At 49.2% G+C, this 12900-nt stretch overlaps 1 protein-coding gene across 6 annotated transcripts in view; it reads left to right on the top strand.

The window, feature by feature from the left end:
* HERC1 (HECT and RLD domain containing E3 ubiquitin protein ligase family member 1) overlaps nucleotides 1–12900 on the top strand; it is a 2088313-nt gene that overhangs the window by 1666641 nt on the left and 408772 nt on the right. For all 6 annotated transcript variants that reach the window (XM_078685198.1, XM_078685199.1, XM_078685195.1 and 3 more), the window contains exons 61-63: nucleotides 1560–1853; nucleotides 10234–10299; nucleotides 10393–10518. In XM_078685198.1, the coding sequence (XP_078541324.1) occupies nucleotides 1560–1853; nucleotides 10234–10299; nucleotides 10393–10518 (486 nt within the window). The remainder of the gene's footprint in view (nucleotides 1–1559; nucleotides 1854–10233; nucleotides 10300–10392; nucleotides 10519–12900) is intronic.

The raw sequence follows: 12900 nt of genomic DNA, 5'->3' as shown, positions 1-12900 counted from the left end.
TGTACGAGTTACTTACCTATGGTAACGATGTATCTGGTAGAGACGATTCTAGCCGCAGATTCCTTCACGGCCCACCCTTCCTCCCCGTTCTGGGGTTCCTCTTTCCTGGCAGGGACGAGGTTCTTACCTGGTCCGCAGATCTGGTCGCCTGTGGGACCCTCTGTTCTGTCCTGGATGGTGGGGTCCTTTCAAAGACCCTCCTTCCCCGTGGGTATTGCTAGGGTATCTATTATTCGTGAAGGAATCTGCAGCTAGTAGTCTCTATCAGATGTACAAGTTACTTACCTTCGGTAACGATGTATCTGGTAGGGACGATTCTAGACGCAGATTCCTTCACGGCCCGCCCTTCCTCCCCGTTCTGTGAGGACCCTTGGGTTGGGCTTCGGTACTCGCCTCCCAGTGGGGGGCTGTGTCTCCTGTGAGTGCCTTCTTTTGCTCTTGACGGTTTCCGTCTGGTTGCGGTTCATTCCTCCTCTTGGTTCTTTGGAGGTTGGGGTTCCGGTGCTCCGGTGCCCCGCTGCTCTGGCTACTCCAGGTTGGGGGGGGGATTGCCTTCAATCTCTGTCCTCCCCTCCCTTTCCCCCTCCTCTGCTAACCTCTGAATAGGGGTCATCTGGCCATGCCTTGCCCTTGTTCCTTGGGGGTGGTTGCCCTCTATGCTGGGGCGGCTTGGAGGTTTGTTGTCCCTGTCTGTTTTGGGACTGGCTCCTCTTCCTTGTTCAGGATGGGGGTGGTGGGCCTGCTACATGTGTCATGACTTTTACGCATGTTTGTTGCCTCTGGGGCACAGGGGGGGGGGGGACTTTCTATGTACGGGCAGGGTGGCTACTCAGGGCTCTGCTCTGTTCTTTCTTCTTCCCTGCCATTGGGTTCTGCAGTGTTGATACTGCTCCTTGTGGTGTTGATAGTCATTTCTTTTCAAATGTTTCTTCTCTTTGCACACTGTTCCCATGCTCCCACAGTTTATTATCTGGTGACTCCGCTTTCTGGTGCGGAAAAGTTCTCAGAAGAAAACTGACGTAGGCGCGCCGGGACGGGTCTTATGTGACCTCGCTGACGTCACGTACGCGGACGATGCCTGGGCAGAGTCGCGTGATGTCGCCCTGGTGCGCAGGGATGCTGTGGCAAAAAGTTTCTGGATCCAGTCTCAAGCCTGGGGATAATTCTACTTGAAGGAATCTGCGGCTAGAATAGTCTCTGCTTATTCTTTTGTGTTATTCTCGTGTTTCTACACAATGGGATTTTAGCCAATCCGTTTTTTGTTAGATTCTTATTTCCGTCGCAAACACTCACATATTACTGGCCATATCTAGTTTTCATATTGTTAACTTTTTCATTTCCATGGCATGACCAATTATTAATTTGGCCAACTATGAAAATGATAACGGGAAGATTGGAGACGCTTTAAACGTTTTCTTATAAATGGACCTGTTTGGTGTGTGATATGTAGGAGTTTCATTATTTTCTCAGATTGTTTTAAGTGATCAATTTATGAAATGGCCTTTTTATTGAATATTTTTCGTATTTAATTTTATTTACAACTTCTTATTTTCTTTCAGCCTCATGTGGTGTGTGGAGAGCAGCTTGTTCACAGTCCTTACATGCAATGCTTAGCATCACTGGCGGTAGGACTTCACTTGGACAAACTCTTATGCCGCCCACCAGTACCGCCTCATCACCAGCTGTGTGCTCCTGATCCTGCTGCTTGGAATGCCACAGAGTGGGCTTGGTTAGAGTGCTTCTCAACCACAATCAAAACCGCCGAAGCACTGGCAAAAGGAGCACAGTTTCCAGAGTCCTTCGCCGTCCCTGACCTGGAACCTGTGCCAGAGGATGAACTAAGACTTCTGATGGTATGTTATGGTAACCTTTGAAAATTATTCACATATATCCTTGAATGAAGGTAACGGCTTGGCAGGCAGATACATAGCATTGCTGGGAGAGATAAAACATGAATTTGAGTTGTTGAGGTGCTGGCACACCAAGTTTAAATTGTGCCTCCATTTCTTTAAACTCTCAGATGGAGACACTGTTATTATTTGTTTTTATTTGTTAATATACACCGGAGCCTGCAATGCCCTTATAAAAGTTAATGTCCGATTTCCATATTGCAGGCCACTTGTAACATCCATAATTGCTTGTAGTAAAGAAATGAAGCAGTCACTGTAATAACTTATTACACTGCCCACTACTAGAGCCAGTCGCCGAGAGGAAAGGCAGTTCACAGACTATAAATGAAGCTGCACTTTTAAATACGAAAACAAAACATGGCCTTTTCTCCTTCTGCTCTGTTTATCTAGATGAACAGTGATGAGCAGAAAGGAGCGAATTGTGGCAGCATGTTTGTTTTCCATGTTTTAGGTAAATATAGGAAAGATAGAATCGCTCTGCATCTTTCTACGCCACATTCTGAGCTATAGAGTTTGCTTTATATCTGACATGCATTAAACCGACTCTAATATATTTTTGCAACTAATATCTAACTACTTTTTAGTGTGTCTAATTTTGCACTAGAGATTCTAAATTTATTATGTTTACTAAGATCCTATCTTTTTCGTATGAAATGCCAACACACAAATGATGCGAGCAGTTTGTAGGAAGAAGGATATTGTAGCCATGCATCATACAGAACACAGTACCACTTGTCGTACATTATAAGGGTATTGCAAGTCACTTTGGGGGCCCATGACCTTATTAAGGATACAGCACACTAACGCAAAGTACTCGCTTCTGATTATTAAAGTCTACATGAACCCCGCCAAGTCTGGGAAGAATAAGAAACTCAGGGACTTAGTGTCCATTCTAACAGAACTTAAGCTAAAATTTCCAACAGTAAATGTTTTGCTATATGGCGACTTTAATACCAACCTGTTCGGGGGGGGGGGGATGCTAGATCGCGATGTTAACAACTTGGACATTGTGTGTAACATCCCAGCTCAAAATCTACTTGCAACAACTTGCAGAAACAAACAAGCATAATTTTTGCTGACAGAGTGCGACATCTTAGGCCTTGGGCTCTTCAATGGACGCTTCATCGGCGATACACTACCCGGATGGACGAGAGCCCTTCCAGGGAAATTCGCCTCCTACATTGGCTTTACCCTAGGTACAGTCAGAATTTTTAAATACATCAGCAACTTCTCTCTAGGGGCCCTCTTTGTCAGTGACCATAGACTGCAGCAAATCTACTTCTCTATCTGCCCATCGAAACTGTAAGCCACTCCTTCCACAGGCACTGGAGAGCGCTAAAAAATCTTAAACAGCTAAAATGGGACCATGAAATCAGCCAGGAATCTCTGTCATGGGTGAGAGCTAAATAAAATTCCCAATAGACAGTAGACGCTATTCACCAAATAAATCCTTCAGAAATTGTAACCCAATTTTCCTTCACGCACAAAACCATGCTATTCTTCTAAATCTAAACTCAGACTGACAGAATCCCAGAAGGCTCTGAAAGGTGAAATCAACTGCAATATGCGAATTCTTGTCCAATGGTCCCTTTTCAGGAAGGCAATCTGGCTTTCCAAAAAGGAAAGAAATGAGGATTTCTGGACCTGAATGCTGTTTGCTAGTAAGGAAAAGAACACAAGACAAATTTGGTCAGTGGTTAATCAAGTTACAATTGGAATTAATAGGGGCTCCAACTCGAATATTCCAGAACCTTGGGGTCTCATCTCTGCCAACACACATGTAGTGTTCGACTACACAACTTCCTCATTGGCCGTCAAGTGATCCCCTCGCTGTTCTGGAAACTTCAAAAATATATGTAACAAACATGCTGAACTATAAATCACCCATTGACTGCCATACACCTTGTCAAACAGAGGAACGCTGCCTCTCGAAACTGGCGGGTCTGCGGAAAGACAGGGTGCCTGTCCTAAAGGACTCCCTGCAGGTTTCTTTACATCTGCCTCAGCATTTTGATCCAAGGCGCTAACGCCCTTGTTCGAACAGTTTTGCAACTAACAGCATCCTGAATTACTGAGAGAAGCTCCATTTTCCTAGCCAATCTTCAAAGGGGGCACGAATTCGGATACTCACCATTATCGACTTATTGCCTTAATCGCTAAAGATGCCAAGCTCTATGCCTTCTCAATGATATAAGAGCCTGGAATTCCGGTACTACCTCAAATTTGATGCAGTTTTCCCTCACACGTGGCAAAGCCCTCAGAAATAAACAGGCGCTCTACTACTGCTTTGTTGACTTTAAAGTTGCTTTCAACAGCATACCAAGGGGCCCCTTAGGGTGAAAACTGGGCACCTGCAAGCCGCTTTGCTGAGATCAATTGAGCAGCTATATATTAACACCTGGATGAGGGTCAAACTAGGAGATGGCTCTCGGATCTCAAGGAAGATCCACACAAAATCGGGGCTGAAGCAAGGAGCGTGCTCGTTCCCTTGCCCTTCAATTTATATGTTGCTAATAAGTCGAAGCAAACTGTCACCCGCCCAAACTGGGATATCAGCGCATGACGCACCTACTATACGCAGGCAACCTCGTGCTCCTTAGCCAGACAAACATTGGCCTTCAGCGGCAACTATACATCTTACATGTTTATACCATCAGGAACAGGCTGGAAATCAATCAAACAAAAACCTTGATGGTTACATTCGGACCTAAACCAATCTGACATGGCAGGTGGCAGCTCAGTGATGCCTGGCTCCATCATAGCAGCAAATACAAATACTTGGGCGTTCATCTACATAGCAAAGGATCATTCAAATCTCACTTTAGCTATATGAACAGCAAAAAATCCTGCTTAATATTTGCCCTTTCCGCTGTTGCTCAGGACCTGCTGGGACGGCTCTGAGCAACCGCTCCCACACATTTCTACTCCTCCAGTAAGCTGCAGATCTACATTTCTTGCCCATATCCCCTGTGGATTACGGCCAGGTTAGTGCCATTAAGACTGGATGAATGGAATTTGCAAGCTCACTTTCCAGCATGGCGTCGCTCAGAGCCCCACGATATAAGATGCCGTCCCTGCGGTCAGGAAAATAAACTTTAATCCATATGCTATGCAATTGCCCTTTTTTTGCTACAGCAAAGTAAATTCCTTCTCAGCACTGACTTCATTTGCCTAGGAGTTCAATCTGAAAGAAACACGTTAGTTAGATTTCTTACCTTAGAATAACCCCCAGGCGTCAGACTGGATCCTAAAAATTTTGCGTAGCAGTACCCTTGCGCGTCGGTAGGCATCGTCTGCGGCTCCGCGTCCGTCGTCGGCGTCGTTGGCGCCGGGATGATGTCGTCGGAGTACTTAGATGCCGCCCTCGCGCACTGACGTCAGTTCTTTTTTTCAGCGCCAACAAGCGCAGGTCCGGAGAAAGCAGTACCTTAGTCACTTTTTGACTAAACTTTTTTGATCATTTTTGATCTCTTCTCAAGTCTTCACGACTCTCGGTGCCGGTAGGAATGCCCGGGTTCAAGCCCTGTACCGACTGCAACCGACTGATGTCGGTTACCGATCCCCACCGCCGGTGCCTGTATTGCCTTGGGGCCGACCACGATGACCGGTCGTGCCCCGACTGCCGGGCCTTGACGTCGAAGGTTAGACGGGAGCGGTCCCGTAAGCGCCTCGAGCTCCGGCAGTCGGCCCCGCGCCGCTCACGGTCCCGGTCCAGGAGTGGGCCAAGGGATGCGGCGTCGGACCGGCATCGACCAACGCCGCATTCGACGCCGGCTGAAGAGCATTTCTTCTTTGATCCGGCTCCATCCTTTGACCCTGAATTTCAGGAGATGGAGGACAAAGGGGATTGGGAGGAGTCTGATGACCCTCTGACACGTGAGTGTCAGTTTTTCCAGGACTGGACAGAGGAGCTAGGGAAGGCCAGTGGTCTTGATTCCTCCCCTGACACTGGCTTTGTCTCCCCTCCTACCGTGGCTACGGAGGAGGGGTCTGCTTATAGTGTGGTGCTGACGTGGGCAGCCAAGGCCTTGGCGCTTACGCTCCCCGTCGCTATTGTGAGGTCTAACATCCTCACTGAGGTCCTTAAACCGCAGACTGGCTCTCCGGAGCCTCTACTGCTGTTTAATGAGGCTGTCATGGACGTCCTTTTGGGCCGTTATACCCACTCTCTCTGCGATAAGGTTGCGGCCGTGCTGCCAGAGTGCCCATAGGAGCCCCGGGCAAAGCTCGCTCAAGCCCTCGTGGAGGGACAAGACGCAGCTCGGTATTCTATACGATGTGGGCTGGATACCACGGACACGCTAGGCAGGGCGATGTCAACGACGGTGGCGGTTTGCCGCCACGCCTGGCTGAGGTCCGCCAACTTCTCGGCCAATGTCCAGAACACCCTCATGGACATGACGTTTGATGGCCGTCGCCTCTTCGGCGACAAGGCAGACCATGCGCTTGAACGCTTTAAGGACTGCAGGGCTACGGCCAAGTCCTTGGGCCTCTCGGGCCAGCGTCAGCAGCAGTCTGCCATTCGCTCCTTTCGTGGCCAAGGAAGGGGAGCCCCTTCACGTCCTGCCAGACACGGGCCGCAGTCTAACATCCAGCGCGGCGGCGGACGTGGTGACCGCCATGGCGGTGCCAGGGGACAACTGCGCGGCCAGCCCACATCCACCCCCGCAGTATCCGCCTCAAAGCCCACCTAGTCCGAGCTTTCAGGCCCATTTAACGCCAGTGGGGGGCAGGGTCCGCCATCACCTCCTTCACTGGCGTACCATCACTTCGGACAGGTGGGTGCTGCAAATCGTCCGAAGGGGCTACTCCCTCCCCTTCGAGGCGACCCCTCCAGCCATGCCACCGCAGTACCACCGCGCGTCGAGGGATCACTTGCAACTTCTGCAAGAGGAAGTGTCGGCCATCTTGGCCAAGGGGGCCATCGAGCGCGTTCCTGGGCCAGAAGTAGGGTGTGGTTGCTATTCCCACCACTTTCTGGTTCCCAAGAAGGGGAAAGGGGGCCTACGCCCTATCTTGGACCTACGGAACGTCAACGGCTTCCTCCGGAAGGAGAAGTTCAAGATGCTGACACTGGCTCAGGTCTTAGCTGCCCTGGACCCTAGAGACTGGATGGTAGCGTTGGACTTTGAAGGACGCTTATTTTCACATCCCCGTCCTGCCGGCCCACCGGCGTTACCTGCGGTTCACGGTAGGCCACGAGCACTTTCCGTTTAACGTGTTCCCCTTTGGCGGGGTGGGGTCATGGACCCTATGCCAGGAGGCTCTGCGCCTCTGGCAGTGGCTGGAACATCAGGGCGTGACCCTGGTTGTTCAACACCTGGCAGGTTCCCTGAACGCCAGGGCGAACAAACTCAGCCGTCGGTGCATGATGGATCACGAATGGCGTCTGCACTCGGACGTGGCGCAAGGCCTCTTTCAACAGTTGGGAGTGCCTTGGTTAGATCTATTCGCCACAGAGGAGAACGCGCAATGTCATCTGTTCTGCAAGTTGGAATTTCCAAGGCAGCACTCGCTCGGAGATGCTTTTCGTCGCGAGTGGAGCTGCGGTCTGTTGTACGCCTTTCCGCCTATACCACTTCTGCCGAGAGTGCTGAAGAAGATCAGGCGCGACCGGGCCCAAGTTATCCTTGTGGCTCCAGACTGGGCACGAAGATATTGGTATCCAGAGCTACTCAGCATGTCTGTCGATCCCCCGATTCGGCTGCCTCTTCAGGAGGACCTTCTGTCGCAAAGCGTTGAAAAAAGACCGCCTTATTCCCCAGAAGATGTGTTTCCTGACGTAGGAGGATGTCTGTATGTGCGCGGTTTGCCTGTTTGAGCATCGCGCCACGCTTGATCTTGTCAAGTGCCCCCCCATGCATTCCAACACATTATTTGAAGGGTCCCCGAGGAATCCCGCTTATCGCTAAGGGGGCCGGCCATGAGACAGTGCGAAACATAAGTGTGTACCAGGCAAGGCCATGTGAACTGGATAAGATGACTCTGAAGCAATGTAGGCTAGTGCGATCGAGCAACAACCCCCTCACACCCCTAACAAACCAACAACATTCCCCCCCCACACACACAATACCTAAAAAATGATGAAGTATCTGTCGCGGCGAGCGTACCTGACAGACCCCAATAGGGGGTCCCCCCTGCCTGCCAATGGATCCCCAACTTACAACCCATTGTCAGCTGGCCCTTTCCCCATCAGCAGATAAGCTGTGGGGGTAACGGCCCTCAATCGTGCTTCCCCGGTCAAGGCAAACATAGTAAGAAATTAACGAAATAAAACATTCATCATAAGTCAGTTCAAAGTGGTGGGTATGCGCTGAGCCGATGCTGGCCGGGATGAGGCGCTACACGACAAAGATCTGCATCTGGACCTGGAGCGTCTGTGCCCTTTCCCCTTCTGCAAGGGTTGTTTGCGCACCATCTTGCTCGATGAGGAGTCGGAATCCATCCGGGGCGGGGAGTGCGGATGGAGACGCACTGTCTCATCCGTTCATTGAAAGACCTCTTCTGGTGAATCAAAAAAATGAGTGCGGATCGATAGACCACCCGCAGTCTGGCAGGGTTTAGCAGGGCATAGGGGAGCTTGAGCTCCCGGAGATGGGCCTTTGCTGCCATGCAGGATTGCCATCGTTGCTGAACCAGTTTAGTATATTCCGGGAATATCAGGATACAGGCATTATCAAACAGCAGTGGTTCCTTGGCCCTAGCCTGTTTGAAGATAATGTCTCTGTCGTGATAATTAAGTAACTTTGCGATAACGGGCCTCAGGCGAGCGCCAGGAGGGGGCTTCTGGGTCAGTGCCCTATGGGCGCGCTACGCCACAAAGCATGCAGACAAAGACCCCAGAGGGAGCCAACTCTCGAGCCACTGGGTGAGGAACCGCTCCATACCACCCTCCTCGCATCCCTCCGGGAACCCAACAAAGCGAAGATTGTTACAGCGGGCCCTCCCCATGGCATCCTCCACCCGGGATGCCAGCCAACGTTGGAATGTCTCCAGGAAGGCCACTCGCTACTGTAGGCTCTCCACTACATCCTCCACTCCAGAGATCCTCGCTTCAGTCTCCGTAATCCGTGCCACCGCATTGCGGAGATCTTGACGCAGCAGCATGACATCAGATCCCCCTGCTCCATTTTTGGCATCCAGGGCATCCCTCGACTGGGTGATGGCTGCCAGGAGGGTGGCGTTATCAGGAACATCACCAGGCACCCCGCCAGGCGCCACCGCAGAGGCATAAGGGCCTGTAAATGTATCCATCGTGCTTTGCTTGGAAGGCCCCTTGTCATGGGAGACACAAAGGGGCCCTGTGGGTTAGAGAGTGTTGCGACAACCCCGTGACAGCCCCGTGTACGACACACTCTAGAGAAAAAGGGTCCCCAGAATGTCACGGGGGGGGAAAGGGTGTCGCAGTTCTGATAAGGTGCCAATAAACCCGCCTCACATGCCCAGTGTCCGACAAGGGAAGTCTTCTTCCATTGATGTGGCCTGGCCACCAAGCACAGGATGGGCTCCAGAGCGAGATGTAGGGGAGCACCGGAATTCCACACCGCCAAGAGACACAGCTGTGTGGTACACCGCTCACCAGGCCCGCTCACAGTCAAGTAAACCACTCTGGTCCCCGCTCCCAGCTGGAGACCCGGGGGGTACATGGCAGCCTCGCCACAGCACCTCGGAGATTCTCACACATGGCATGGATGACGTCACCACAGCATCCACATGACACCTGTGGCACACCCACGTGGCCAGAATGACCACCGAGGCGAGCCCGCTGCTCCACCATGGGGAGGGAGAAATATGCGGCAGGTAGACCCCCACCAGGGCACCAGGGCCCCAAGACCCTGCCTGGCCCCAACTCCTCCAACAGAACGTCAGCACGGCCCTGGTGCGCAACCGGCCCCCAGGATCAGGCCCTCAACAGCAGTGCGAGTGCAGGTCCAACAGCCCCACGTCAGGCGCCAGCAGGACCATGAAGCTCTGTCCCAGAATCCAGACATCCCCCACTGTGGCCAGACACAGCCGCCGATCCGCGGCACAGGAGACTCAGGGGTCATGAAGCCTTGAGTAGGCCCGATCCCCTGATGCTACACAAACACGTGTTGGCGAACAAGGTTACTTATTAAGTAAAAGAACTGCATCCAAGATATAAAATAATGAACTTACTAAAATGTAATTGGAATTTGTATAACGTTCTAGAACACATAAATATATCCATATGACTTAGGACGTACTGCAGTATATAATATATTGAGCTGGACCGTTCACATTATTGTTATATGCATAAAGAGATGAACGTATGCATATTTAATCCTCCTTTTTTCCTTTTTAGAATAACGGTAAATGGATCAATGGTATGGATGAACAGATTATGTCCTGGGCAACTTCAAGGCCAGAGGTGTGTACAACCTTTCTGTTGTATTTCTTTTGCATTGTATAACAGTCACAGGTGTTTTCAGGTGGTCATCCTGTTTGTTTGATTGTTTTACAGGATTGGCACCTTGGGGGTAAATGTGATGTCTATCTTTGGGGAGCAGGACGTCATGGACAGCTGGCAGAGGCTGGTCGGAATGTGATGATTCCAACATCGGCACCTTCATTTTCCCAAGCTCAGCAGGTAATGGATCACCCTTGGGTTTTTTGATCATGGAATAAAAATGAAGGGTTTTATGATTAATGCTTACACAGTGCTCAGATTGTTTGAAGTCTGAATTGTGTTCCTAATCAGTATACATTCTATTGCTCACGTTTCGATAGGCTCCTTGGAAAGTATAGTATTTCGTTAATTTTCTAGTTGCATACATTTCTTCATGTGTCCTAACCTTTTCTGAATATTTCATGAGGTATCCTTCTGATAGCACTGGTGTCACTACAGTACGAGTCGGGCCCTGTCCTGTACTCTAAACTTTATTTCCATTAAGTTGCTAATATCCCATCATCAAGGTCAGTGGGAGATCACTAAGCTGCTTCAAATAACATGTTTTTCTTTAATTACTCATTACATTACATTGACAGTTTGGTGCCAACTATTAAGGCAAAAATGTAGACTGGGAAGTCACTGGGATTTCAGCAAAACAAATTCTTCAAAGATTGCTTCACTCTATCTAACAGCCAAAAAAGTTGTTCCGTCAACAGCTTGGGATCAAGCGCCATCGTTGGTCACAATGTTCATCGGGAAAGCCAGCAAAAAGGTTGTTGATTCTATGCAGAGGTGCAGCTCGTTCCGCTGCAATAACAAAGCAGGCCATTTAACCATAATAGTAACTCCTTTAGGGATGCCTGCACATTCCACTACATTTGGGAGGAGGATGCGGACTTCCATAAGACTTTGGGAGCACTTTCCTCAGACTGCTGTGTCCTAGACCTCATCAGCAAAAGTCTTCCAAATATTACACCAGCAGAAGACCGCCTTTCGTTGGCATAGGCAGCTTCTGCTGAAAAAAAAAATATATAGGAATGGGACATAGAGCTGGATTTACACTCTAGTAGGTCAAGGGATCAATCAGTTTCTGTCCATTCAATAAGCATTGCATTTATTTCACATATTTTCACCCAAAGCTTCTATGCGCCGTAATGCCAATCGCCTGCAGTCTTATAGTGTAACAAAGAATAGAATTATCAATAGAGCCAAGGCCAACACAGAAACACAAAAGCCAAAAGGTTTTAACATTCTTATCAAACTTCATCCTTAACTTAATCTCTTATATTATATATTGTAAGGGTTAATATAATTTTTTATATATCTTGTTTTGGGTAAACAGAGATACACTCCATCATTACTCTGAAGACATTTATGGCTCAATCCTTGCATTTAAACATTATTTGATAGTTTGCATTCAATAATTGGGAACCAAGTATAGCTTCACTTGTATAGTCATTTCCTGCCACACCACAGCTAGTGAGATAATTGTAAGTTTTGGATTTACAGCTGGTTAATACATACTGTAGGAGGGTGGCTTAGTATATATGTGGTGCACACTTATTTAAGTGAAGCACCTTGCACTAATCCAGACAACCCTTATGGTGATTTTAGGGGTCTAAACAACCATAGAAAGCTCTCTAAATTGTAGCTGTGAAGAGCAGCATTCAGGCTTATCCCAGGAGTGGAGTGTTAAGCAGCTTGTTTTACCCGATCTAATCATATAGTGTAGGTTAAATGAAAAAGAACCACACAGTGTATTTATGAAAATATGTCTATTTATTATACAACACTCACTAACACATTGTTATATCTCCTAGCCGATGATATCAACACAAATACACACAATACTTCAATTGCAAACAGGTAAGTAAGCACAATACACAGTGGTCTCCGGGGGGAGACCAAACCATGTACTAAAAAAGTGGAATGCAAACTGTGACCAAAGTCAGGACTTGGACAAGGAGTCTCAGAAGAAACCACCCAAGGCCAGTCCTCCGGAACCCCACGGAGGCTGTGTGCAGAGAGGAAACACAGCCGTTAACTCAACAGAAGTCAACCGGAAAGTCACAGTTACAGTTTTGAAGAAGAAGGACCCTTCCCAGTGGACCCTGGAGAAACCTAGTGGAAGACTGAAGGTTGGAAAGTCATCCCACCCATGGATACCCCAGGAACCAGGATACCTACACCAGGGAAGGCAGGTGCACAGATGTGAAGTGAAGTCGGAAACTGTTGTAGACCACAATGGAGGACATACAAAAAGATGCCGCTGGTGACCACTGGGTCAGGGTCTGGTGGATTCCAAGGGTGGATTCTTGAAGAGAAGAACCTGCAAGCACGGAAGAGCAATGACAACAAATGGCGGAAGATGCAGAGGTGATGACAGTGACATTGTCGCTGCAGCTGTGAAGACCAGACAACGCTGTGGAAGACTAAGAGCCGTTCATGAGCGGTCCCATGTAGGAAGTAGAGAACCAAGGGGTCAGCGTCCGGCAGGAGCACCAACAAGCCTTGGCAGCAGTAACAGACGGTGAAAGTGATGAAGGAGCAATGTTTGGTCCAGCAGGGTCCAAGAGACTC

This window comes from Lissotriton helveticus, chromosome 3_2 (assembly GCF_964261635.1).
Source record: "Lissotriton helveticus chromosome 3_2, aLisHel1.1, whole genome shotgun sequence".
In the NCBI taxonomy this organism is placed as follows: Eukaryota; Metazoa; Chordata; class Amphibia; order Caudata; family Salamandridae; genus Lissotriton; species Lissotriton helveticus.
Note: the sequence above shows the minus strand (reverse complement) of the source record. Positions and strands in the feature narration are given on the sequence as shown.